At 37.9% G+C, this 24,785-nt stretch overlaps 1 protein-coding gene across 16 annotated transcripts in view; it reads right to left on the reverse strand.

Annotated features, from left to right (window-relative positions):
- Positions 1-23,829, reverse strand: part of abi2a (abl-interactor 2a) — a 59,430-nt gene extending 35,601 nt beyond the window's left edge. For 14 of the 16 annotated variants that reach the window (XM_051709259.1, XM_051709258.1, XM_051709251.1 and 11 more), the window contains exon 1: positions 23,659-23,829. In XM_051709259.1, the coding sequence (XP_051565219.1) occupies positions 23,659-23,775 (117 nt within the window). In that variant the 5' untranslated portion in view covers positions 23,776-23,829. The remainder of the gene's footprint in view (positions 1-23,658) is intronic. The other 2 variants (XM_051709256.1, XM_051709255.1) reach the window with 1 other exon arrangement.
- Between the last annotated feature and the right edge of the window lie 956 nt (positions 23,830-24,785).

The following is a 24,785-nucleotide window of genomic DNA, read 5'->3' on the forward strand; positions in this document are numbered from 1 at the left end:
TAAGTTATAACTTAAAAAAAAAGACCTCCGTTCTATTTCATTCAGCTGCAGTGTCTTGCTGTTTTGAAGGCATCCTTGACCATTTTTGCACCCATCTGTGCTAGATTTAACCCTCTGGAGTCTGAGGCATTTTTTGGATCCTGAAGATGTTTTGACATACCCTGACATTTTTGCTTATTTCAGCTACTTACACCATATTAATTGCAAAAGTCTCATTACACTGTATTCAGTACAAATTGTGCTAAAATAATGTGAGCAACATGTACACATTTGTATTTGACAAAATCTAATTTAAACTTGCTTAAAAAAAAAATTAAAAAAAAACCCATATAGGGCCATCAGTGTTTCCCATTAATTACCTAGACTCTGGTGGCCTGCCACAGTTTCATAATGAACTGAAAATATTTTTACACTTATAATAACAAAAGATCTCCAATGTTGTGTTTTGCGCCGTTGCTTCAGCAAAGCATCTCTCACTCCCAGTCAGTCAGCAAATTTGTATTAAAATGTCGGACATGCAAGTATAAATGTAAGCTTATAGACCTGCTGCTGTCGAGCGTAGTGTGTCATTATAATAATCAAACAACCATAATAAGAAAACACTCACTGCTCTTTACTGGGTAACTTTAGTAGCTTTAAAAAGTATTAATGTATTATAATCAAACAGTGAAGACCAGTAGTAGTTGTTGCATTTCATTCTGTGTTTACTTGAATACTTGATAGCCTACTGCCGTTAAACTTTTAAAGCCGTTAAAAAAAAATAAATAAATAAAAAAAAGCACAGATTTATCTTAATTTGTATTTTTTGTTCTGTTATTTTTAAACCATTGCCGTTTTATTACTGTTATTTTATTATTTTATAACTGATTGTTTACTGGTCTTGAATAATTACTTAAGAACTTGAAACCTTTCTTCCATAATTAACAAATTAGTGAGTTATTATTTGTATGGTTTTGAAGCTGATACTGAGAATCTGAAATTTTGGTATTGTGATAATGTATAGCCTTTATTGTACATGGTAGATCTTGCAATAACATGATGAAAAAGTAGATCTCATTCCATAGAATGAGCATCCCTGCTGTTAATGGTGGCGATAGAGGCTTTTCTTTATTTGACTACGATACGTAACAAAATAATTATATGACAATAGTCTCCTCCCCTACACAGTGCAGGTTAAATTTCTGTCACAGAAAGTTGAGTTGATTGCATAGGTACACTATTAGTTTGGGCATCGGTCATAAGTTTAGAAAAACATACAGAAACTTTGACATGTTACTTGAGCATGTAACTTAAATGTCCTTTTTCTCTCTGGACAAGTAACTTTTTTACTCTGACAAGTGAATGACCAATTTACTTGTCTGGGAGGACAAGCACATGACAATGATTACTGTCAAGCCCTGGCTCAAATATATGCTCTACTCGATTTTGTGTTTTGACCATTTGTGAACCGCATTTAACTCAGTCTCGTTTATGCTTTGTGGGTGTGACTTTTTTGCCATTTCATCACTATTCATATCTATACAACCGTATACAACGTTTATGATTAAATTATTACTAGAGCACAAAGTTCTTTATAGATCTAGCCTCTTAATTTTGCTCTCAAAGTGCACCAGAGTGATGCATTTAACTTTAAAAATTTACAATATTTTCTTATCCCCAGACCCTTCTAAAGGGTCCAAGGTCCACCCACCAGTCTCACAAAATCCTGTCAGAAAAACTGGGGCCATAAGACACATACTAAACATTTCTTCACAAGACATTTGACTGCTGAATTTTGTAGGCCAGAGTCATAGTTACAACATGTTGTGAAAACCATCCTGTCCATACATTCACATAAAACAACATTGATTTAACTTTTGGATGACACCTTTTGTTTTAGAAAGGCTGTATATGCAAGGGAGTGTCGGTCATGAATATTGATGTACTCCACACCTAGGGTGATAATGACCCACCCATGGGGCTATCAAAGTGTAATGCCACTTTGAGGAAGCAAAATGAATGAATGTGAGGAGACAAAAAAAAAAAAAAAAATTATATATATTTTAATTTACAACAAAGTGCATAACATAATTAAAATATCAATGAGTGTCACGGGCACATTTTTTAGCACTCATTTTTTTGGTAGTTTTTTATACAGTTGTGCTCAAAAGTTTGCATACCCTGGCAGAAATTGTGAAATTTTGGCATTTATTTTGAAAATATGACTGATCGTGCAAATCATGCATCCCTCTTTTAAAGGATAGTGATCATATGAAGCCATTTATTATCACATAGTTGTTTGGCTCCTTTTTAAATCATAATGATAACAGAAATCACTCAAATGGCCCTGATCAAAAGTTTACATACCCTTGAATGTTTGGCCTTGTTACAGACACACAAGATGACACACACTGGTTTAAATGGCAATTAAAAGGTTAATTTCCCACACCTGTGGCTTTTTAAATTGCAATTGGTGTCTGTGTATAAATAGTCAATGAGTTTGTTAGCTCTCACGTGGATGCACTGAGCAGGCTAGATACTGAGCCACGGGGAGCAGAAAAGAACTGTCAAAAGACCTGCGTAACAAGGTAAAGGAACTTTATAAAGATGGAAAAAGAAAAGAAAAAGCCAAGTTTTATCCAAAGCCTTGAAAATACCAGTCAGTACTGTTCAATCACTTAAGTGGAAAATTCGGGGATCTTTTGATACCAAGCCAAGGTCAGGCAGACCAAGAAAGATTTCAGCCACAACTGCCAGAAGAATTGTTCGGGATACAAAGAAAAACCCACAGGTAACCTCAGGAGAAATACAGGCTGCTCTGGAAAAAGACAGTGTGGTTGTTTCAAGGAGCACAATGCGACAATACTTGAACAAAAATGAGCTGCATGGTCGAGTTGCCAGACAGAAGCCTTTACTGCGCCAATGCCACAAAAAAGCCCGGTTACAATATGCTCGACAACACCTTGATACACCTCACAGCTTCTGGCACACTGTAATTTGGAGTGATGAGACCAAAATAGAGCTTTATGGTCACAACCATAAGCGCTATGTTTGGAGAGGGGTCAACAAGGCCTATAGTGAAAAGAATACCATCCCCACTGTGAAGCATGGTGGTGGCTCACTGATGTTTTGGGGGTGTGTGAGCTCTAAAGGCACGGGGAATTTTGTGAAAATTGATGGCAAGATGAATGCAGCATGTTATCAGAAATTACTGGCAGACAATTTGCATTCATCTGCACGAAAGCTGCGCATGGGACGCTCTTGGACTTTCCAGCATGACAATGATCCCAAGCACAAGGCCAAGTTGACCCTCCAGTGGTTACAGCAGAAAAAGGTGAAGGTTCTGGAGTGGCCATCACAGTTTTGACCAAAGACTTTGCATGACCTGGAGGCATTTTACCAAGACGAATAGGCAGCTACACCACCTGCAAGAATTTGGGGCCTCATAGACAACTATTACAAAAGACTGCATGCTGTCATTGATACTAAAGGGGGCAATACACCGTATTTAGAACTAAGGGTATGCAGACTTTTGAACAGGGGTCATTCATTTTTTTCTTTGTTGCCATGTTTTGTTTTATGATTGTGCCATTCTGTTATAACCTACAGTTGAATATGAATCCCATAAGAAATAAAAGAAATGTTTTGCCTGCTCACTCATGTTTTCTTTAAAAATGGTACATATATTACCAATTCTCCAAGGGTATGCAAACTTTTGAGCACAACTGTAAGTACCCAATATAATGTGTTGATATCAGTCCAGTTATAGGTCTGAAATAGCTAAACTAGTAAAATGTACATGGTTATCTAAAAACAAAACAAAAATTCCGCTGCTGCTACTGACTGGGAGAAACGCATGCCATTCTGTGTGTAAACAAAACACAGAAGATATGAGATGTGAAGACCAGCGTCTCTGCTTTAGCCTGTTGAAGCACCCCAACATCATAAATTGCATTACATTTGTGTATTCAGAACATTTCAGTGTGGACTGTTTGTGAACAAGTCACAATATGATTCAAGCTTTGCAAAGGAACTGTTATTGAAAGATCCATGAGTAAACCATTTCATTCACGAATGTTTCAAATGTCATGAAGGATAGTTGTTGTGCTTGAGTGAACATTTTAATACATTCAGATGAAATGTGTTGGGTGTATGTTTTGTTAACCTTGGAATGTAGTTTTATAAATTATAATGTGAAGCTTGTTCATTTTCTCCCGATTGAGTTTCAAATATGGCTGAATTTGAGGAGCTGCGTGAAGTTAGCCAATCAGAACAGTGGCCGTTTAAACTGAACCCTTAAAGGGCCAGATAGCTTAACAGTGTTTCAGAAAGAGTTTAAAAGTTTATCAACATATGGCATCTACAAAACACAGTGCTACTGCACGAGATGCTGAATAAACTAAAAGGCAACAGCCAAAGACATTTGTCCAGCACAGTGCTTTACAAACTGCAGGGTGCAGCCACGATTAGCTAGGAGTATGACAGAATCTTTGTTCAGTTCAATATTTTAATAGCCAACGATGCTACAAAAATACCAGCAATACCAAGATCTGACTAAATTTGCTACCCATGCACTGTTTGATTACAGCCGACTACTTTCAAACGCTCACATGTGCGTGTCTGCCCATGCACTGGTGTCTCGTGATAAATGCAGTGCTCCTGCACGAGACTGTGCACTGTTTTTAATCGAAATACCCCTCTTTAGGCGATATTAATGTAAACACCGCTGTTAATGAATTGTAAAAAAGGAAAAGGGTATTGCCAAAACTATTGGTCCGATGTTGGATTCCAATAGAATGGCCCCTGAAGGTTTCTGGGTTGTTCTGTCTTTGAGCGCTGAAGCACAAACACTTATTAATTTGCACTTTATCAATTGACTCCATTATTAATTTTATCTGACTCCAATTTTATATTAATAAAATTAACTCCAATATAAATAAACCTCTAATTTAGATTTAAGCTCTAATTGATTTCTGATCATTCTTTTAATTTAAATCTTAAATTATTGATTACTCTGAATCATCTTAATTTTCATTTGTCCTTTCGATCAATACTTGAATGTCGCTTAGAGATCCACGCCGGCCGTTATTTCAATTGCGTGGATCTCACGTTACAAGATAGCCAGCTCAGTTCATAGTCAGAGGTTGCAGGGTAATCTAAATATCATCTGATTTGGCTTCTGTCATTATCAGATGATACCATCACTTAGACACTTACACACAACTTATGACGGACAATAAGCCGTGACCAAAGTTTACATGGATTCTCCTATCATTAAGCTTCAGTAATGGTCTTATCCTGGTCTCATACATGGAGTAACAAACAGTATTTTAACATAATCTACCGGTCACAAATGATTTTGGAAGAATTCAAAATAAAATCAAATAACTTTATTTGCCAGGTAGGATATAAAACAGTGTTACAAGAATTCAATCAAACCCCAATTTCATATATGATCAGAATAAACAAACACTCCTAAAAATAATATGTCAGAGGAACATACCTGGCAATAAAAATAACACAGTGTGGGAGATCGGACTACAGACTCCTGGTAGAGAAAACTACACACAGCAACTGTGTGGGATATCTGACTACAGACTCCCCAATTCCTTTGTCATCTCTCCTTAAGTACCAAACGATTCTATTGTTATTTCAGATGTGTTTTGAAGTTATTCAGGATTTGGTTTACAGTTTAGGAGGTTGTAAGTAGACCTTTGAAACTTGTGATCGAGTAGGTCGTTTGATGTTTACAAAGAATGCACCTAATCTGCATACAGCATCTGATTCCTGATAGAATGCAGTATTTTACTAAGTTCTTAAATCTTACTTGTGATTTGACTTTGCTGAAAGGAAATGAGACTGTTTTACCAGCTGTACTGAGACCTCTTGAATGATACCAAATATATGATCAGAAAACCTTTTACATTACAGAACAGGTCATAATTTAGTTTTTGGTGACCCTAAAGTGACCTGAAGTGAGAGAGAGGGCAGATGTGAGATTTGCATTTTATGGTCCTTAAAAAGTAGGGTGTGTTGTCTCAGGTGGAGATGCTCTTCTGTGTGAGAGTTTTATGACGTTGGTTCTTGCAGAGTCCTTTGACTTTTACTGGAATTAGCGCCTTTTGGGCGTAGACATTCTGGCACCAGCCTTACAGAAGATGATAAAGTAAACAGACAGGATTATATTTGCGCTGTCTTGACGAGATATTAAAGCAAACACAGCCGTTAACGTATAAGCAGATGGGACAAATTCTTCAAAATGTTAGATCCGTGCGATCTCTAAATGTATATAAGCTGCACGCTGTCTCTTATAGGCATTCAGGCATTCTTACTGCATCAAATCAGTATTAATGTATATCCATCACACAGTAAAGTGTGTCAAGTAGTTTCGTTTAGCATTAAAATTACCCTTTTTAATATTATAATTTTATTAAATGTTTATTTGCTACTGTTGCTAAAAAACGTAAAGCAGTTTACTCCGTTCTCCATTTAATTACTGGCTCTTGAATAATTCCTTTACAAGCTTGAAGCAAGTTTTACAAGAGAAACACTGAAGGACTCTGAAACACTGAAGTTTTATTTTAAATTGTTATATATATATATATATATATATAAACTTTTGTAAAATAACTTATTGCATATTAGCTTTCAAGTGCAATACTAAGTTAACAGAACTGTTAATGAAGCTTTTTTCTGCTCGTTTTGCTTTACTTAGCATGTGAAAAATGGGTTCAATAATTTTTATTTATTTATTTATTTATTTATTATGCAGTTTAACAGGATTTTTTTTGTTTGTTTTTTTGCAATAAATCACAAGGTGCTGTTTGGTTTATAATGTATTCGTTGCACCCCCTTGTGGACTTAATAAATATTTAAATTTAAAATAACTTATTGCATTTTTGCATAGATTGAAGCAGAGAAGATTCTGTCAGAACCTCTAGTAAAATGTTACTTTTATTAAATACCATTGTCCAGGTTTTGTAAATCACTGAAATAAGAATTTTTCTTCAGAATCGTGAGAGAATCATTCTCTTTATTCCAAATAAAAAAAAATAAAATCATGATTCTCAATTTATCCAGAATGATGCAGCTCTAACCCCTTTAATAAAACAGATTATAATTTATACAGAAGGCATTTACACAGACTTTTTAATTAACAAATTTTATGAAGTATCAAGAATTATAACAAAAATCAATGTGTATTAGTGCCCGACTGATATATCGGTCGGCCAATATTAGCCTTTCACAGATATATCGGTATCGGCGTATATTTTACCAATATGCGCCGATATGAAAACTTTTTTCAGAACATATAAATGCAGAAAACAATGGTTTAGAATTGGTGTCATTACGTAGTGTCCAGCAGAGCGTGCTCTGATGTCATCACGGTAAGTTGTGAACTAGTTTGCTAAATACATACTGCAAACTTAAACAACGACCCCATCATTTTCCCTTTTCAATATAACTAATATAATGTTAACCTACAATTCCAGTCGTTGCATTTACAAAATGTAAAAGTCTGGTTTTCCACCATTGAAAGTTTCCCCTGAACTTGTATAGCTGAATACGGTGCAACACTGCTGCCGCTGTTTATCTCTTGACTCAGCATGTGTATGCTTCTTGTTTTACAACCTGCCAATAATTGACTGACAGTATTGTAGTCACCATTTGACTGATACTAAACAGTAATACTGATGTTTATTTAGCTATTTGTTTTATTTTTAATTTTTTCTTTATTTAAATGGTCAGCAACTGACCGATACTGAACATACAGTACTGATGTTTATTAAGCTATTTATTGTATTTTTATTTTCTCAAGTGTTCATTTCTAGAATTTGTTGACAATGTATAATAATAATGACAAATATTCTTTGATAAAAATAAAGCAGCCTTCTGAGTACCTTTGCATATCGGTGCAAAATCGGTGCACAATCCACATAGAAAAGGTCCGTTTTCATTCCAGCTCAAAAATTAACTATAATCGGTCACCATATCGGTGAATTTTCCCTCTCTAAAATCGGTATTGGTCTCAAATCCCATATCGGTCAGGCTCTAATTGCGATTATATTTCTCGTTACAGTGGTAAACATTACATGATTTTGTCATACCATTTAAGATCCCCTAATCATATATCAAACTGCATTAGTAATGAAAATATCTAATAAAACAGTAAGTTCAACAGGGTTAACAGAAGTTAGCTATAGAGCAGAAGAGCATTTACTGCGGCCAAGTAACAGACACGCATATAATAACATACGTTTCCATTAGAGCATTCCCTCCCTTTATTTGTCTCGCTGTTGCCTCCGTTTTGCCTGCCTGTTCTTGACACTTCTGTCTCTATTAATCTGACCTAGTTGATAGTCTGGTTTCTCTAGCCTGAGGAGGGGGCAGCACTGCACCATGAAACTTGAGGACAATTCACAAATATGTCACTAAATCAAGAGAGAGGGCTGAGTGTGTGGAGGAGGACAAGAATAAAATATGGCTTTCAGCAAAGTACTGGAGACTGGACGCAAATTCTTCATCTTCCATGCTGTAATCACTCTCAGATGGTGTATTACTGAACATTGAAATGTAAAAGATGGGCCCTGCTGTCCATTTTCAAATGGCAACTTGCCTCTGGTTGACACTCAATGATGCAACAAAGACTAGGAAGAACTGAAAAATGTTTCTAACAGTCTTGCATATTAAATTATGATCATTTTTACACTAGTATGTGATTATTGCTAAAATAAAACCCAGTGTGAATCAATCAGATCAGAGGGAAATACATAAGCAAAGGCAGCACTGCAATTTTTTTTATTATTATTTTGTCTTTTAATAAATAAACGGTTAAATGTAATACAATTTTACAGTTTAGCTATCATTATCCAAAACACTTGACTGCATAATTCTGTAATTAACTAATGACAATCAAGTATTCCAGAGACAGTGTTCAACAATCTTAAGATTTGAACTGATTTAATACACACTGGGTCCCCAACAGCACACACAAACTTCATCTCATACAAAAAAAAACAAAACAAAAGCCCATAAACAAAAGATTAATTCTCCAGAAAACAGTCTCAGAGTTTGCCCTCACAGAAAAGACTCCTGGTGCCAGTAAATAAAAGAAACCAACTGCCATTTTGCCCTTAAAAGGAGAGGCTTTCTTCAAGAAGAGTCATGTTAGCATCAACTCTACAAACTTTAAGTGCAAAGCATGGTACTGCCAGGGCTTTAATTCAACACATTCTAAACTATTCCATGATTTAAATTTTAAACAACAACAACAATAATAATTTCAAATCACCATCTTTGTAAGAACAGCATAAAAAAGGTAATTGCCACAATCACACATTTGCAGAAGATAAAGCTGAGGGTTCATTACAGATGCTTTGAATTTGCCACCCCCTCTAGAGTGAGCTATCTGCATGGGCATAAATGGAAATCCACTTTTAGCACACTTCATTTTGACATGCCTTTCGATCATGAATTTCAGGTTGCACAGACACTGTAATTACTACATCAATCAGGTTTACTCTAATAATGGTTACTTCTGGAAGGGCTTTCCTGAATACTCAATGCTCTGGTGAAAAAAAAAAAAAAACATTATTGCATCAAGGGCAGTTTTCTATTGGCAAAATGGTGTATTTATGTCTGTTATATAAAGGACTGACAAATTCTGATTACAAAGTCTATACACATTCACTTATTTCTTCTTCTGTACAGATGGTCACATACTGACACTGCCGTGCAATTTTCTCATCCCCCCCCCCCCCCCCACCCACATGGGCCTCATATAGAAGACGCAACAACTATTTCAGAAAATCCTCCACACCCCTAAACCGCTTATAAAAACAAGATTAATTGATTTGAAGTGGGTAGTTTTTGGCCAGAATAGGCCTAAGCTGCAAACTGGATGTGATAGTCAAAACTCTGGCTTCAACCAAAGTCTTCATAAATGTCAATAATTCAAGACTAGAATACAATACTGTGCTGTTTTATTGTGCTCTTTACCCTTATAAATCTTGATTGAATTAGTTTCTGGGCAATAAAAAGATATATTTATTGTGGAAAACAAATCCTAGATTTTAATTTTGATATTTAGCTTATTTTCGGAAGATGACGTATAAACAAACAAAACTGCAATGCTCCCGTTATTTCAGCAGGTGTTCGATTGTCACCAGAGATGTGTCCTAGCAACATCCATTTGCTGTACAGGTGTATGTTTAGAAAAAGGCAGATTTACCATATTTTGAACACCCATCTCAGCAAATGTTTGCATTTTATCATCATGTATTGCAGAAACTTTGACTCATTGATGAAAATAATTTAGCCTTATAAAATGTAATGTTTATCACTAGGCACATTTGAGATGAGCAACCTTTGCACAGAACCGATCACCAGTTATCACCGGCAGGTGCATGCTGGTTAGAAATCTGTCTGACTTGCTTTGCTGTCATGGTGATACGCCAAAACTACTCTTGCGAGAGGAAGGCGGCCGCAGTATTTAGAGCCAGTACTTCTTGAATTTAAAAGGTAGCTTACCCTGTTATTTTTACATTCATTCTTGAATACTAACAAACATGTGGAATGCATTTCCTTCCCCATTAATGGAAATGTGTACTCAGGGTTTATCTGAAGCTAAATTTTGGGCCAAATTGTATGATATTTATTTTTCTTTCAGCACTACAAAAGCGCTATATGCTTCTCATGTGGAACACGGATGCGTGCAGGGTGATTGAGGCCTGGTTTTGTGTGCGTATTGCGTGATCCACCGAGAATCACTCATGCAAGTGATGTGCTCTGCTCTATCCTACTGTATTTCTGGAGCACGCAGGTGCGTAGTCAACAGAGCTTCCCTTGATATGTGATCTACGATGATAGCGCAGAGCTCTCATGCGTGATTAAACTGGGCTTCCCTTGATATCATGGCACAGACCACACAACTTATGGGACCAATTTGTATTCTACAAGACAATTTTCTATTTAAAGCGCTATGGAGTAATTGAACCATTTCAAACAGCTAGTCAGCCATTCTGAACCGTACTGACGAGTAGGGCTAGGTATCGATACAGATTTCCGGATACGATTCTGATTCACAAGCTCTCGATTCGATTTCAATGCATATGGGTATATTTCAGTTATAATGTCCCTTTTGCTTACATATTAAATAAATTCTCTCCCAGCTAATGCTGTGAATTATATAGGGACTGTCTAACTAGACACAGTGAAAATATTAATTTTACTAATTATATTGTATTAGTTTCGTAATTTGTCACATTTTAGCTTATTAAAAATATGCAATATAATGCATTTGATTAAATACATTGATTTGTTCATTATATATTTTGTTGAATTTTTGTTGAATTACATAATTTGTACCATTTACAGCTAAAAACCGGTACTTTCTCTAAGGACATTCAGCATTTCTGCCAACACAGTCTTTAAAATTAGCACATGTTAATGAGAGAGACTCGAATGCCTCTCATCTGTGCTATGCCTGATTACAATTAAAGTTTTATTTATTTATGATCAACAACTGAGTGTAAAAGAACAGAAAGGGTATTAAAAGAGACATTGACAAATCGATTGCATGGATCTAGTCTTTGGACACACACGGAACATTTACTCTCAACATGCATTGAAAGGATCTCGCTGCCAAATACTCCACTATACTAAATTACTGATGAGTAAAAATCTAAACATTTACCAGTCAGTTGCCAAATATACACATTTTTAGTCACATAGCGCGAAATTTGGTTGCAATTGCGCATAGAGTACAAGATCGATCCATGGCTTTTAAGAATCGATATCAAATCGACCAAATAAAAAAAAAAAAAAAATGGTTTGCCCAGCCCTACTGACGAGGTAAAGAGAAAACACCTACCCTGCACCATCAATTACGAGACTTATCACATTTACTCAAACACTTACAGTTTACTGTGATAAATGTTAGTAAGAGGTTTTCATTACAACTATGGCAATTGTAGTTAAGTTACTTTTTTTTTTTATGAGTTTAGGCTATTATTTTTCCATAAGCTACACTATGTAACTCTTGTTAAATAACAAAATGTTAATGAAAGAGTGCAATAAATCCATCTTCCAAACCATGCATTTACTTTACCCAAATACACTTTGAAAAACCTATAAAAATATTATAAATATTTTAGAGCTGTCGGGATGGATTTCACGGGGAACTGCATACATACGTCATTCGCCCGTCCATGTTGACGTCAGATCTGTATACAGAGAAAATAAGCTCCGCTACTGTAGCGCGTGTCTGGTGTGGGATTAGCTGAAGCTGAAAGGTGTCACAACGAATGCAAAAAATTGACCATGGATCATTCAAAACGGCAAACCTCCAGGGAATCACCGGTTATAAAAACAAATTAACCCCGAACAAAGCAGAGTCTACAAGCAAAAAGGGAAAGTGACAGTCCGTAATAAAACCCGAATCAACATCAGCTTGGCTTTTCAGAGGTGGCGACAACTGAAAGGATTTAAAAATGACCCAGAGATGGCTTTTTTCCCTTTCTCAACAGGTAAGATATTTTATTGACATGGTTTATGTATAATTGTGTAAATCTCTCTCTCTCTCTCACACACACACGTGTCTGTGTGTGTGTGTGTGTGTGTGTGTGTGTGTGTGTATGTAGTGAAATACAAGAATTATACTGTAATCGGTGCAGAACTTTTCACTTGCTAGCTCACGTGTATTTTTCTTTATAACGATAATAATTTATATAAATAAATCCTTTAGTCCTAGGCTTGCCAAGGACATGCGAGTCTTGAAATGATGTTGACCACAGGTTGGTCACAATGACAACCTATAAATTAGTTACTACCGTGGTCTGTTTGGCCAGAATATCCTGCAGTTATAAAAACTTTACAATGCTTGACCTTATCAGACTAGCAATCATTGTGTTTCAAAACAATGTTTCCAATACGTCAAAACCGCAGCATAAGATATGGCACTTACATCCTCAGACGACATTTTTCAGATATCCGCCTTTTCCTTTCTTTCGTTATTTATTGGTCCATTCGCTCTGATGTCTTGTATTCATGTGTACACCGATGCCTCGAACCACAACCAAAACAAATGTCCTTCCGTAAGACGCATGCAGTTTTATTTTTTTCAACCGCTAGAGGGCCAAGTGTTCTATAGTGTAGCTTTAAGAAAGACTACCTAAACAGCTGTAATGAGGAGCCATCCATGGTCTTACTGTTATTATGGCATTACAAAGACAACTGTTCAAGAGCACCTATTATGGTTTTTCAAATATTACCTTTCATGTAGTGTTATATAGCTGTTTGTGAATGTAAAAAATTCTGCAAAGTTTCAAAAGTCAAAGTGCACGACAAATGGAGTTATTGACTCCCAAAAGAAAGAACCGATTCTGAACACCTGAAACGAGTCGTTAGTAATTCCAGACTTACTTCCTGTACTAACCTGCGTAATTTGGTAACAAAAAAAAAAAAACAGCCTCTGCTTCTCATTGGCTGTTCGCGAACAGCTTTGACCCGCCCTCTAACACTACGCGGTAGACCAATCACAACAGACTGGGCATCTGACCAATCAGAGCTGAGTAGGCTCTCTGAAAGGAGGAGTTTAGAATGAATCCTTTAGAACGGATCATTGAATGAGTTGTTTTGACAATGAAAGAACTGTGGTAAACATAAGGGCAAGTACAATGTAGAGTAAAAGTCTGGACCTTTATAAATTATGAACAAAGTCATGTGTAATATCATTTTCTGATGAAGTTTAAGATTAGGAATCAAACTGCCCTGGTTTGGCTTTAGACATTCCTGGAATCAAAATGATTCCAAATCATTAAGTGTATGATAACAGAAAAACAATCTGTTATGGAATAAGAAACATTTTCGTTACAAAAGCACAGTTCCAAATCAGTGGTTTACTCATGAATATAATAACTAGCCCTATTAAAAAAACAAAAACAAACAAACAAAAAAAAAAAGTTGTAGTTTGATTTCCCACAGTATCTTGAAGTACAAATACTCTGAATTAAGAAGTTTCTAGATGCTCAGATTATCAAAACCAAATCATTACAAAAATTAAAATGCAACTACATATCTTAAATATTAATTGCAATTATATATATATATATATATATATATAACATTACATGTGATGACCAAGTATGTCAGCCACCAAAGACCATTTTAAAACACAGAAAAAACCCTGATAGTGATAAATATCGATATAGAAAGATATGAAAAACAATATTGTGTTACTATTTTTGGCCATTTCACCCAGCCCAAGTTTCTTCTACTATGTCATCTGTTAACCCTTCTCCTTGAGGGATTATTCCAATACTTTCTCGACTTTAAAAAAAAAAAAAAGTCCAAATGTGTGTGTTATTATATTGTCTCCATGACTGCCTTTAAAACAAACATTTTGGAAAGGCGACAACCTTCCAAGATTCCATTAGGATTGAGCAGCCTACCCAAACATGGTTCCAATTACAAGTGGAACTCTCCTTAGCAAGAGATAATCAAAACAATCTGGAATGGATATAGGATACTCTGCCACAAACACACACCTTAAATGCCCATGTAAATGCCTACAGACCCTCTCTTCTCCATCTTTATATCTATAAAGCAAGCACTGATACTCCAAGGAGTACAGCCAGAAGCTGATATTCATAGACACAAACATATACACAGAACTTCTCACAGCTACTTTACCTTTCACAAATTCTCAAAGCTTTAACGTTGCAATGAAAATAAGTATATGATTTGTTTGCTAGAGGTAAGTAAAGCAATTGATGTGCCAAATGCCTCTTTAATTGAGTTTGTACTCAATACTAGCGCAAAACTCTGACTCTTCCCATTATCCTTCACTTAGTGCCTCTCTCCGAGAAGTTCAAGCTGCGTGTGTTATGAAACTGGGGGCTCATCTACCCGAGTTGCTGTCTATGTATACCATTCCAAATTGGTCAAGTATTAGGTTTCATTAGCCACTTTTCCACCATTGGGCCAGTGCAAGCCAGGGCATCAACTGGTCAGCCTAGGCCAATATCCTCGTACCTCAAGCTGCGGTCTGCATTCCCACCATCGGGCCAATAGCCCCGCAGCGGTTCCCTAAAACCCACCCTTAATATGCCACCCTGGTGCAAACATCACACACCCCACTCATTTTATAAGAGGGCAGCTTAAGCTGAGGTATCAGACTCCGGAGACTAGCTAGCCCTCGAAATTAACACGGATTTGAACTGGGCTCAAATTTTATTATTTTTTTTTTTATTTTTCCACGAACCTGTACCGCTGTGTGCTGGATACACAACTTGGCAAGTTCGGCAACAATATCCTTAATCACTTCTTCGTTTTGGCAGACGCTGTCGATCTGATTTTGCACATTTTCATTAGCCCAGATATTCAGAAGAGCCCTGATTTCGTCTATTGACCAGTACTGACGATTCTCCATTGATCTGCTGAGGTAAGCTGGTAGCTAGATAAGAAAAATTGGGAAATGGGTGCTGAAACCTCTGACCTGCTTCAGCAGAACTCCACCTATAACACTGACCCTGCCTCAATCCCCAGTTGGCCTTCTTTGGCCCAAGGGTATTCATCTGGCCAAGGTGCTTGGCCATTGGCCCAGAGGAAGCCCGATGAAGCTCCAGAAGTGACGGTGGGAACGCAATTGGCCCTGGCAAGCACTAGCACGCCCTTATTTGGCCCGATAGTGGAAACACGGCTACTGAAGTTAAGTTAGGATGCTGCCTTAAGGCTAGGGTATACTTGGTTTTCCGCACATACCATTTTGCCTCAAGCACGGTCGAGCACTCTAGCCTTTCAAAGCATACCCTACTACCACAAGCCCATATGGACGTGTTCAACGCATGTGCACTACGACTGCTTTGTGAAACTCTTTTGTACAGTCAACGTACAAAAACTTTTGCCATCTTTTTGCCTTAATGTGGTTTATTTTAAATGAGTCCTGCAGTGTGACAAATGAATCTTCAAAAGTACAAATATACCTACAGCGATAAAAACCGAAGTATACTTTGGCCTTTAAAAAGGCAGCTGCCAATGTAGGCAGTAAACACCCAGCACACTATGTTTTAGAACAGTGCCGTCGATCACTAATAACAATTTCAACCCTATTAACAATTTATCTTTTTTAAAAAAAAAATAAAAAAAATTTCACCATTTGAGAGCAGAAAGCAAAAACTTAACTGCAGGGCCACTTTGCAAACATTACCTTTGTTTCATTTACGTCTCTGTTCTAAAAGCCAATGGTCTAAATATTTAAAGCTGGGCCTCGCCTCTAAAAAAAAAAAAAAAAAAAAAAGAAAGAAAAAAAATAATGCCTTGAACGGCTAATTGTTGAAGTGCACGCATCAGTAAAGAGTCTGACAGAGAATCAGAAAACTGCATTCAGCTTTTGAGTGCAAGAGGAAAGGGCTCAGCTTAGCAGCCTGCAGATGAGCACAGTGGAATAGTACAGCAAGAGCATTTTAGCAACAGCTTGTCATCTTCCCACAGTGCATCCTGGTCCCATCACTTCCCCAGGTAAATGGCGCACACTTACACAGCTGTCCATGTGATGTAAAAGAAAATGGGACTTATCGGACCAGGTGACCTTCTTCCTCAGCTCAAGGTCCTGTTACCACACTCGCGTGCCCATTGTAGGCGCTTTCGATGGTGGACAGGAGTCATCATAGGCACTCTAACCAGTCTGCGGCTATGCAGCCCTATACGCAGCAGGGTGCGATGCACTGTGTGTTATGACACATTCCTCCCATTACCATCATTAAAATGTGCGACTTGTGCCTCAGTAGTCCTTCTGTCGGTTCAGAACAGACGGGATGGCCTTCGTTGTCCTCACGCATAAATGAGCCTTGTGCGCCCAACAACCTGTTGCCGGTTTGAGGTTTGTCCATCCTTGGACCACTGTCAGTAGGAACTCACAACTGCTGACCGGGAGCACCCCACAAGCCTTGCCGTTTCAGAGATACTCTGACCCAGTCGTCTGGCCTTAACAATTTGGCCCTTGTCAAAGTTGCTCAGGTCTTTACTCCTGCCCATTTCTCCTGCATTCAACACATTGATTACGAGAACTGACTGCTCGTTTTCCATCTAATCTACCCAGACCTTGACATGTGGCCTTGTTAGGAGATGATCAATGTTATTCGCTTCACCTGGGAGAGGTCATAATGTTTTGGCTCATCAGTGTGTATTCAACATTACAGCAAGGAAACAGCAATTAAAAAGAACTAGTCAATACAAATTTAAGCAGCACTTAGGTAACAAAGAGATCAAAATCAGTAAAAGGAGGAAAAAAAGAAAAAAAAAAAATTGTTGGATCCTGCACTGTGCATGTACTGTAATTTATACAAGTCAAGTAAATGATTCAGACAACATTCATGACAAATATTTTGAACAGCTAAGCCCTTAAACTCATACTGATAGTCTTTACAATTCCTTTTATAACACTGGAAACTACATAAATTATAAATGTGATTACAGGTAATTGCTGAGCAGCTGTTGCCTTAAAAGGTGTGTTTGATATTAAACAAAGTAAAACACACTTTGAGATGGACTGCACAGATTATTTTTAAGAACTCCGTTTTCAAAGGTTAAACAAAGTACACGTTGAGGAAGACAAATCTCACTCAACAGTTAATACCCTTACAGTACAGAACAAACTGACCCTAGCAGCACTACACTACAAGACTCTAAATATTGAGTTTCATCCATTAGATTGACATAGGTATTTGACACACTACCCATCTTTATCAAAATCAAGATTTTAGGTTTAACTTTACATGTATAGAGTGAAGCGTGTGTGTGTGTGTGTAATATATATTATACAGGGCCGGCCCGTGGCATAGGCGACATAGGTGGTTGCTTAAGGCGCAAAATGACAAAGCGCAGCACGAGAGTTGTTTTTGATTTATTTTTATTTTTTCTCTGAAGTGCGCCCCTACCCATATATTGAGCACTAGCGCTAGGCGATTATATTATAATCAGATCCTTATCATATGTGGACAAAATGAGTGGAGGGAGAAAAAAAAAAAAAAAAAACTCAAATTATCAGGTGCACAAGGCAGGAAGCAGCACAAAGGAGCAGAAAAAAGAAAAAGCAATATAAAAAAATAAAAGGTACGAATCACAAGTTAACGACTTCATATCAGCCACTGATGTTTATTTACTACTATGAAATAGCTTATTTAGAACCTCTTAACTGGCACGGACACTGTGGGCCGTTTTTGCTTGTTTTATTTAAGTTTAGTGCAAGTTAAGAGCAGTGTATTTTCTTTAAAATAAACTTAAGCTTCTATAAATGTTGTTTTAAAGTGTTTTGTTTTAAAAGGGACCATGATTAGGACTGTAGTCTAAATCATTCATGCCAAGCACCCTCAACAAACCTTAGAGCACCCTCAATTTCAGACCAGGGCAAACTACTGCCCGCGGGTCGATTTTTCATGAATGTTTTTTTTTTTAATTAGATCTTTCATTTATCTGGCTTTGGGACCCATCGCGCATCCACAAGCTTTTAATATGCTCAGGGTTGCCAGATAATAGATGCAACACCCCAATCAGAGATTTATACTTGCACAAATAGGAAATATTTTGCCTTATGTCACTTAATTTATGCAATCTAGCAACCATGCATGCAAGTGCGTGCTCTCTCTCCTCTTCGAGAGGAAAATACAAAAAATACTTAGCGCTCAATAGTGCAATATTATGCTCAAAGAAAAGTGTGATGCAGTCACTCAGTGTCCACTCACGAGGCTGCGTGTGCTGTTTAGTGCCAAGTCTGCGAGCAAACCTTTTCAGTGATGAACTTTTGTAAAATCCCAATAGATCTTCGCATCATTCGCAAGCGGAGGGGACACACGAGCAAAACCAAGTGAGAGAGGAATTAGTTTGTTCATTGTGTTATTTGTGAAATGCTGAAGTCCCTCACACCTGTATGCGATTGTTACTCTGGCAGTAATAATTTACCAGGGTCATGCAGCCGGTTTTATTCAGTTGCGTGCTGAATGGGATGCCAAATAAACCACTGACGAGACTCACATCATGATCCATGAGCGTGTAAACGGGTTGATAATGTTTTGAGAATAAAACAATTAAACGGGTCAACTTTACGACCAACATTAAAATGAGCTTTTAGAACCTATAATTTCTGAATATTTTATATTACTATTAAACCAGACTCTAGATGTACAGTGTTAAATTGAATACTAAATTCACTACATTGAAGTATGGTAAAATAAATTCAGCCTTTATTCAGTTTTACTAACACATGATAGAAAAGTAGCAGCAAATCTTCAAGCAAATCGCAGAATGGTCCCATCAGAATACACTTCAGAAAATTGTGCGTCATTCACTGAGTGCATGAGTGCACTAGTACTTCTGGGCTTAAAAGATACAACTATGCAGAACTTTTTATCTTCTCTGTTCCATGTTATACTTAACGGCTGATGTGGCCTCTGTACCCAAAAAAAAAAATTGCACACCTCTGCTCAATTGAATATGCAAGACTAATACTGTAAATCGGCAAGCAGATTTCTTGAATCCCAAACAAACACACAAAAATCCCCACAATTTGTGAACACACAAAATGCTGCATCAATACATGTCCTAATCTGCAGGTGCAGCATTTTGCGGTCATTTTCAGCGACAGATCATGTGGGGGGTAAAAAACAAAGCAATAAACGTTTTGTACATGAAACTGTTCTTTACGTTGTTTTAGTAGCATTTAAACATGATTTAAAGTAATTACAATACATCTCCACTTTATACAGAGCACCCCCACTATTTTCAGAAGCACCCTCAGTGATTTTGATCAGGAACCGGGCCTGTAGCTGGGATACAGATAAATTCAATTACATAGCCTATATATTGTAGGTCTGTTTTAGGTACATATATCGTATTGCTTTCTCTTTTTATACCCTTTGTTTTATTAACTACTTGTGCAACCATAGGCACAGTTGTTTATGTGGTGTGTGCTTGCATTTCTTTATTTGGGTTTGAGTAAAGCTCATGTCTGGTCTCTTCTGGGGGGGCTGAAGAGCACCCATCTAATGGTTAGACGGAGACCTGGAGAGGCCTTCAAGCCACAGTATCTCGCACCCACTGTGAAATTTGGTGGAGGGTCGGTGATGATCTGGGGGTGCTTCAGCAAGGCTGGAATTGGGCTGATTCGTCTTTGTGAAGGATGCATGAATCAAGCCACATACAAGGTTATCCTGGAAGAAAACTTGCTTCCTTCTGCTCTGACAATGTTCCCCAACTCTGAGGATTGGTTTTTCCAACAGGACAATGCTCCATGCCACACAGCCAGGACAATCAAGGTGTGGAAGGAGGACCACCAGATCCAGACCCTGTCATGGCCATCCCAATCTCCAGACCTGAACCCCATTGAAAACCTCTGGAATGTGATCAAGAGGAAGATGGATGGCCACAAGCCATCAAACAAAGCTGAGCTTATGAATTTTTACACCAGGAGTGGCATAAAGTCACCCAACAGCAATGTGGAAGACTGGTAGAGAGCATGCCAAGACTCATGAAAGCGGTGATTGAAAATCAGGGTTATTCCACCAAATATTGATTTCTGAACTCTAACTTTAAACATTAGTATTGTGTTTAAGAGTGTGTTCACACTTGTAGTTCAGTTCTCTTGGTCGGGACCAAAAAAGAAAATGATACATTTAGTCCTGGTTCGCTTAGCGTTCACACTGGCATTTTTAACACCGAACCTAAAGATATAAAACAAAAGACATCAGGAAAAAGTCACAACCTGATTGGACAGCTTTTATGACATATATTTTGCAATGGAACTTGCCGAACATCCAAAACAATGCTGGCTGCTGGGCGAAATGCGCTTGTTAGATTTATATATGGTGGTATTTTTACCAGCTGAGAACAGACGAAGAGCTAACAAAATGTGTAAAGGAGTCAAAACAGCGCCAAGAATTCCTCCGTTGCACACACAAACGAAGATATGCTGCAAGGACGGCTGACGGCGGTTCCGAAGCCTGTACCGAACTGTAATGGGCAACATAGCTCCTATGATGAGAAGAACCAGGTATGCTTGAGGTCAGTATTAGGCAAATTACTTCCTGTTTTTGGTCCGTTTAGACTTCTTTGGTCCATGTTGCGTTCATATATCAATCGAACCACACCAAACTTCGTTTCACTATTCAGGCAGTCTCGGTCCGCTTGTTTGATGCGCACCAAGGTTCAGACGGCAGCATTCACACTTGTTTAAATGAACCGCACTAACAGAGCAATCACACCAGAATTCATTTTAATCGAACCAAACCTGCCAAGTGTGAACACACCCTAAAAATGTATATGAACTTTTTTCTTTGCATTATTCGAGGTGTGAAAACACTGCATCTTTTTTGTTATTTTGACCAGTTGTAATTTTCTGCAAATAAGTGCTCTAAATGACAATATTTTTATTTGGAATTTGGGGGAAATGTTGTCAGTAGTTTACAGAATAAAACAAAAATGTTCATTTTACTAAAACACATACCTATAAATAGTAAATCAAGAGAAACAGAGAAATTTTGAAGCGGTCACTTAATTTTTTCCAGGGCTGTGTGTGTACATATATCAACCCAGCAAAAGAAGAAACGTCCCTTTTTCAGGACACTGTATTTTAAAAATAATTTTGTAAAAATCCAAATAACTTTACAGATCTTTATTGTAAAGGGTTTAAACAATATTTTTCTTGCTTGTTCAATGAACCATAAACAATTAATGAACATGCACATGTGGAACGGTCGTTAAGACACTAACAGTTTATAGACAGTAGGCAATTAAAAGGTCACAGTTATAAAAACTTAGGACACTAAAGAGACCTTTCTACCTTTCTACTAAAATACCAAAAGAAAGATGCCCAGGGTCCCTGCTCATCTGTGTGAACGTGCCTCAGGCATGCTGCATGGAGGCATGAGGACTGCAGATGTGGCCAGGGCAATAAATTGCAATGTCCGTACTGTGAGACTCCTAAGACAGCGCTACAGGGAGACAGGAAGGATAGCTGATCGTCCTTGCAGTGGCAGACCACGTGTAACAACACCTGCACAGGATCGGTACATCCGAATATCACACCTGCGGGACAGGTACAGGATGGCAACAACAAATGCACGAGTTATACCAGGAACGCACAATCCCTCCATCAGTGCTCAGACTGTCCGCAATAGGCTGAGAGAGTCTGGACTGAGGGCTTGTAGGCCTGTTGTAAAGCAGGTCCTTACCAGACATCACCAGCAACAACAACATCGCCTATGGGCATAAACCCACCTTCGCTGAACCAGACTGGACTGGCTAAAAGTGCTCTTCACTGACGAGTCGCAGTTTTGTCTCACCAGGGGTGATGGTCGGACTTGCCTTTATCATCGAAGGAATGAGCGTTACACCGAGGCCGGGGATCGATTTGGAGGTGGAGGGTCCTCTCGGATTGGAGGGTGAGGGCTAGGGCCATTCCCCCCAGAAATGTCCAGGAACTTGCAAGCGCCTTGGTGAAAGAGTGGGGTAACAACTCACAGCAAGAACTGGCACATCTGGTGCAGTCCATGAGGAGGAGATGCACTGCAGTACTTAATGCAGCTGGTGGCCACAACAGATACTGACTGTTACACATTATTCCATTTCTGTTAGTCACATGTCTGTGAAACTTGTTCAGTTTATGTCTTAGTTGTTTAATCTTTTTATGTTCATACAAATATTTACACATTAAGTTTGCTGAAAATAAAAGCAGTTGAAAGTGAGAGCACATTTCTTTTTTTTGCCGAGTTACACACACACACACATATATATATATATATATATATATATATATATCTCACACACACACACACACACACACACACACACACACACTATAAATAAAAGTACAAATACGCCTACTTCATGCAGTTTATCAATTGATAAAGTCATTGGAAAAGATTATTTTAGACTAGAATTTTAGATTCTATTTTTTTTTTTTTTTTTTAGATAGTGTAAAACATGTAAACTTCCCAAAAGTACTTGTTACATGACAACTGCCATTTGTTTTCAAACACAAAGCAAATTCATGAGAGTAAAGCAGTTTCAGTGATCACACACTGAACAGAAGAAACTCAACTTAAATGTGTCTTTAGGTTTTATAGAAATCAGTGCTAACACAACATCTAGTTTCATATTACATCAACCTATATCGATAAATGGCTCCAGCAGTCTACCAGATTTCTTATCTATTTCGCAAGTCGGCATGGTCATTGGTAACATCGACAACAAGTGTCATCTGTCTATAAAACATATAACTATTTGAATCACCAACTTTCTTTTGTACGGTATTGAACTGTAATTCAAGCATTTTGGACTCGCGCGAAAGGACAGAACAGCCAAAGTTTCAGTGCGCGAGATCATCATGTAATCCTGACTGTCAGCGTGCTGCGACTCACTGCAAATCTGTGCGGCTCAAACCATCTCCTGCAAAATTAGCCATCGCTTTACTTTACAACCACGCAAATGAGTGTTATACACTTTTTTATGATACATCTTAATGATGGGAAGCCGTAGTTGCATTCATGCACGTAGTCGGTGCTCAGCTTCAACAGATGAGCAACAGACAGCAAATACTGTGAGCACTTCGTGCTGACGCTACTGCTGCACACATAAACTCCAAATCCGCGCTTATTTACATTGTTCCCAAACGCTTGGCCCGCTCACCTGCACGTAGCTGCTTTCACAGTATTCGGCGACTCTTTCGAGGTTGGTGTAACTGTCCAGTAACGCCCTGCGACCCGCTGGAATTTCCTCCTCCAGCAGCATCTGCAGCTCCGCCATCTTTGCATCACTCCACGCGCCTGCCTTGAACAACGTGAGACAGGGCGTACGGCGGATTCACCTCCCGCTGAGCTTTAGGGAGAACCAGGGAAGCGCGTTAACGAATCCTACTATGACGAAGGACTGGCTCATTAATATTAATTAGAACGGCTGATATGCTGCCAAGCGTCGTCAACCGATCTAAATAATATTAATAAGCTAATCCTTCGTCATAGTAGGAGTCCTACTTTCTCATACAGAGAAGCAGAGTGATAATGTAGAGTTTGCTATTTAATGCAGTGCTCTATACATACAAATGAACTGCAGTGCAGATCATAATTATACCTTGTGTGTGGGGATGTATTTATAATATTATATAATAATAACCTAGTCATAATTTACCCCTCTCAGAATTAATTAGTCTTTAATATCACATAAATGGAATGAATTTGGAGTAAAAGAGTGATGAACATTTCTGCCAGGAGGCAAAAAACTGAGAATAGTCTTTTGGAATTAAGTTATCACAATTTGGGATCACGTTTGCATTCCTTTGGAAATTGCGCCCCCTGTGTTGTTATAATGGCACAGTTATTCACATTATTTCACTGGACTCCACTATGTATGTATGTATGCGTGTATATATTTATATATATATAGTGCATTCAGAAAGTTTTCAGACCCCTACGTTTTTTTTCTTCATTATATTCTTTTATTTTCAAATCAATCTATACTCCATACCCCATAATGACAAAGCAAAAAAACTGATTTTTGATAACTTTTGATGCAAATTTATATATATATAAACAATGAAATATCACATTGACATAGTAAGTATTCAGACCCTTAACTCGATACTTAGTTGAAGCACCTTTGGCAGCGATTGGTACTTTTAAATAGCAAATTCTCATGTAAAATTCAAATGGGTCGCACGCGAAACGATATCGATGGAAGCACGAATTAATCGCGCAAGTGAGCCGCTCTGCGTTTGTCACGAGAGCTCATATTTTAAGGAGCGCCCGGTTGACCGTCAC

This window comes from Myxocyprinus asiaticus, chromosome 10 (genome assembly GCF_019703515.2).
Source record: "Myxocyprinus asiaticus isolate MX2 ecotype Aquarium Trade chromosome 10, UBuf_Myxa_2, whole genome shotgun sequence".
NCBI classification, from domain to species: domain Eukaryota; kingdom Metazoa; phylum Chordata; class Actinopteri; order Cypriniformes; family Catostomidae; genus Myxocyprinus; species Myxocyprinus asiaticus.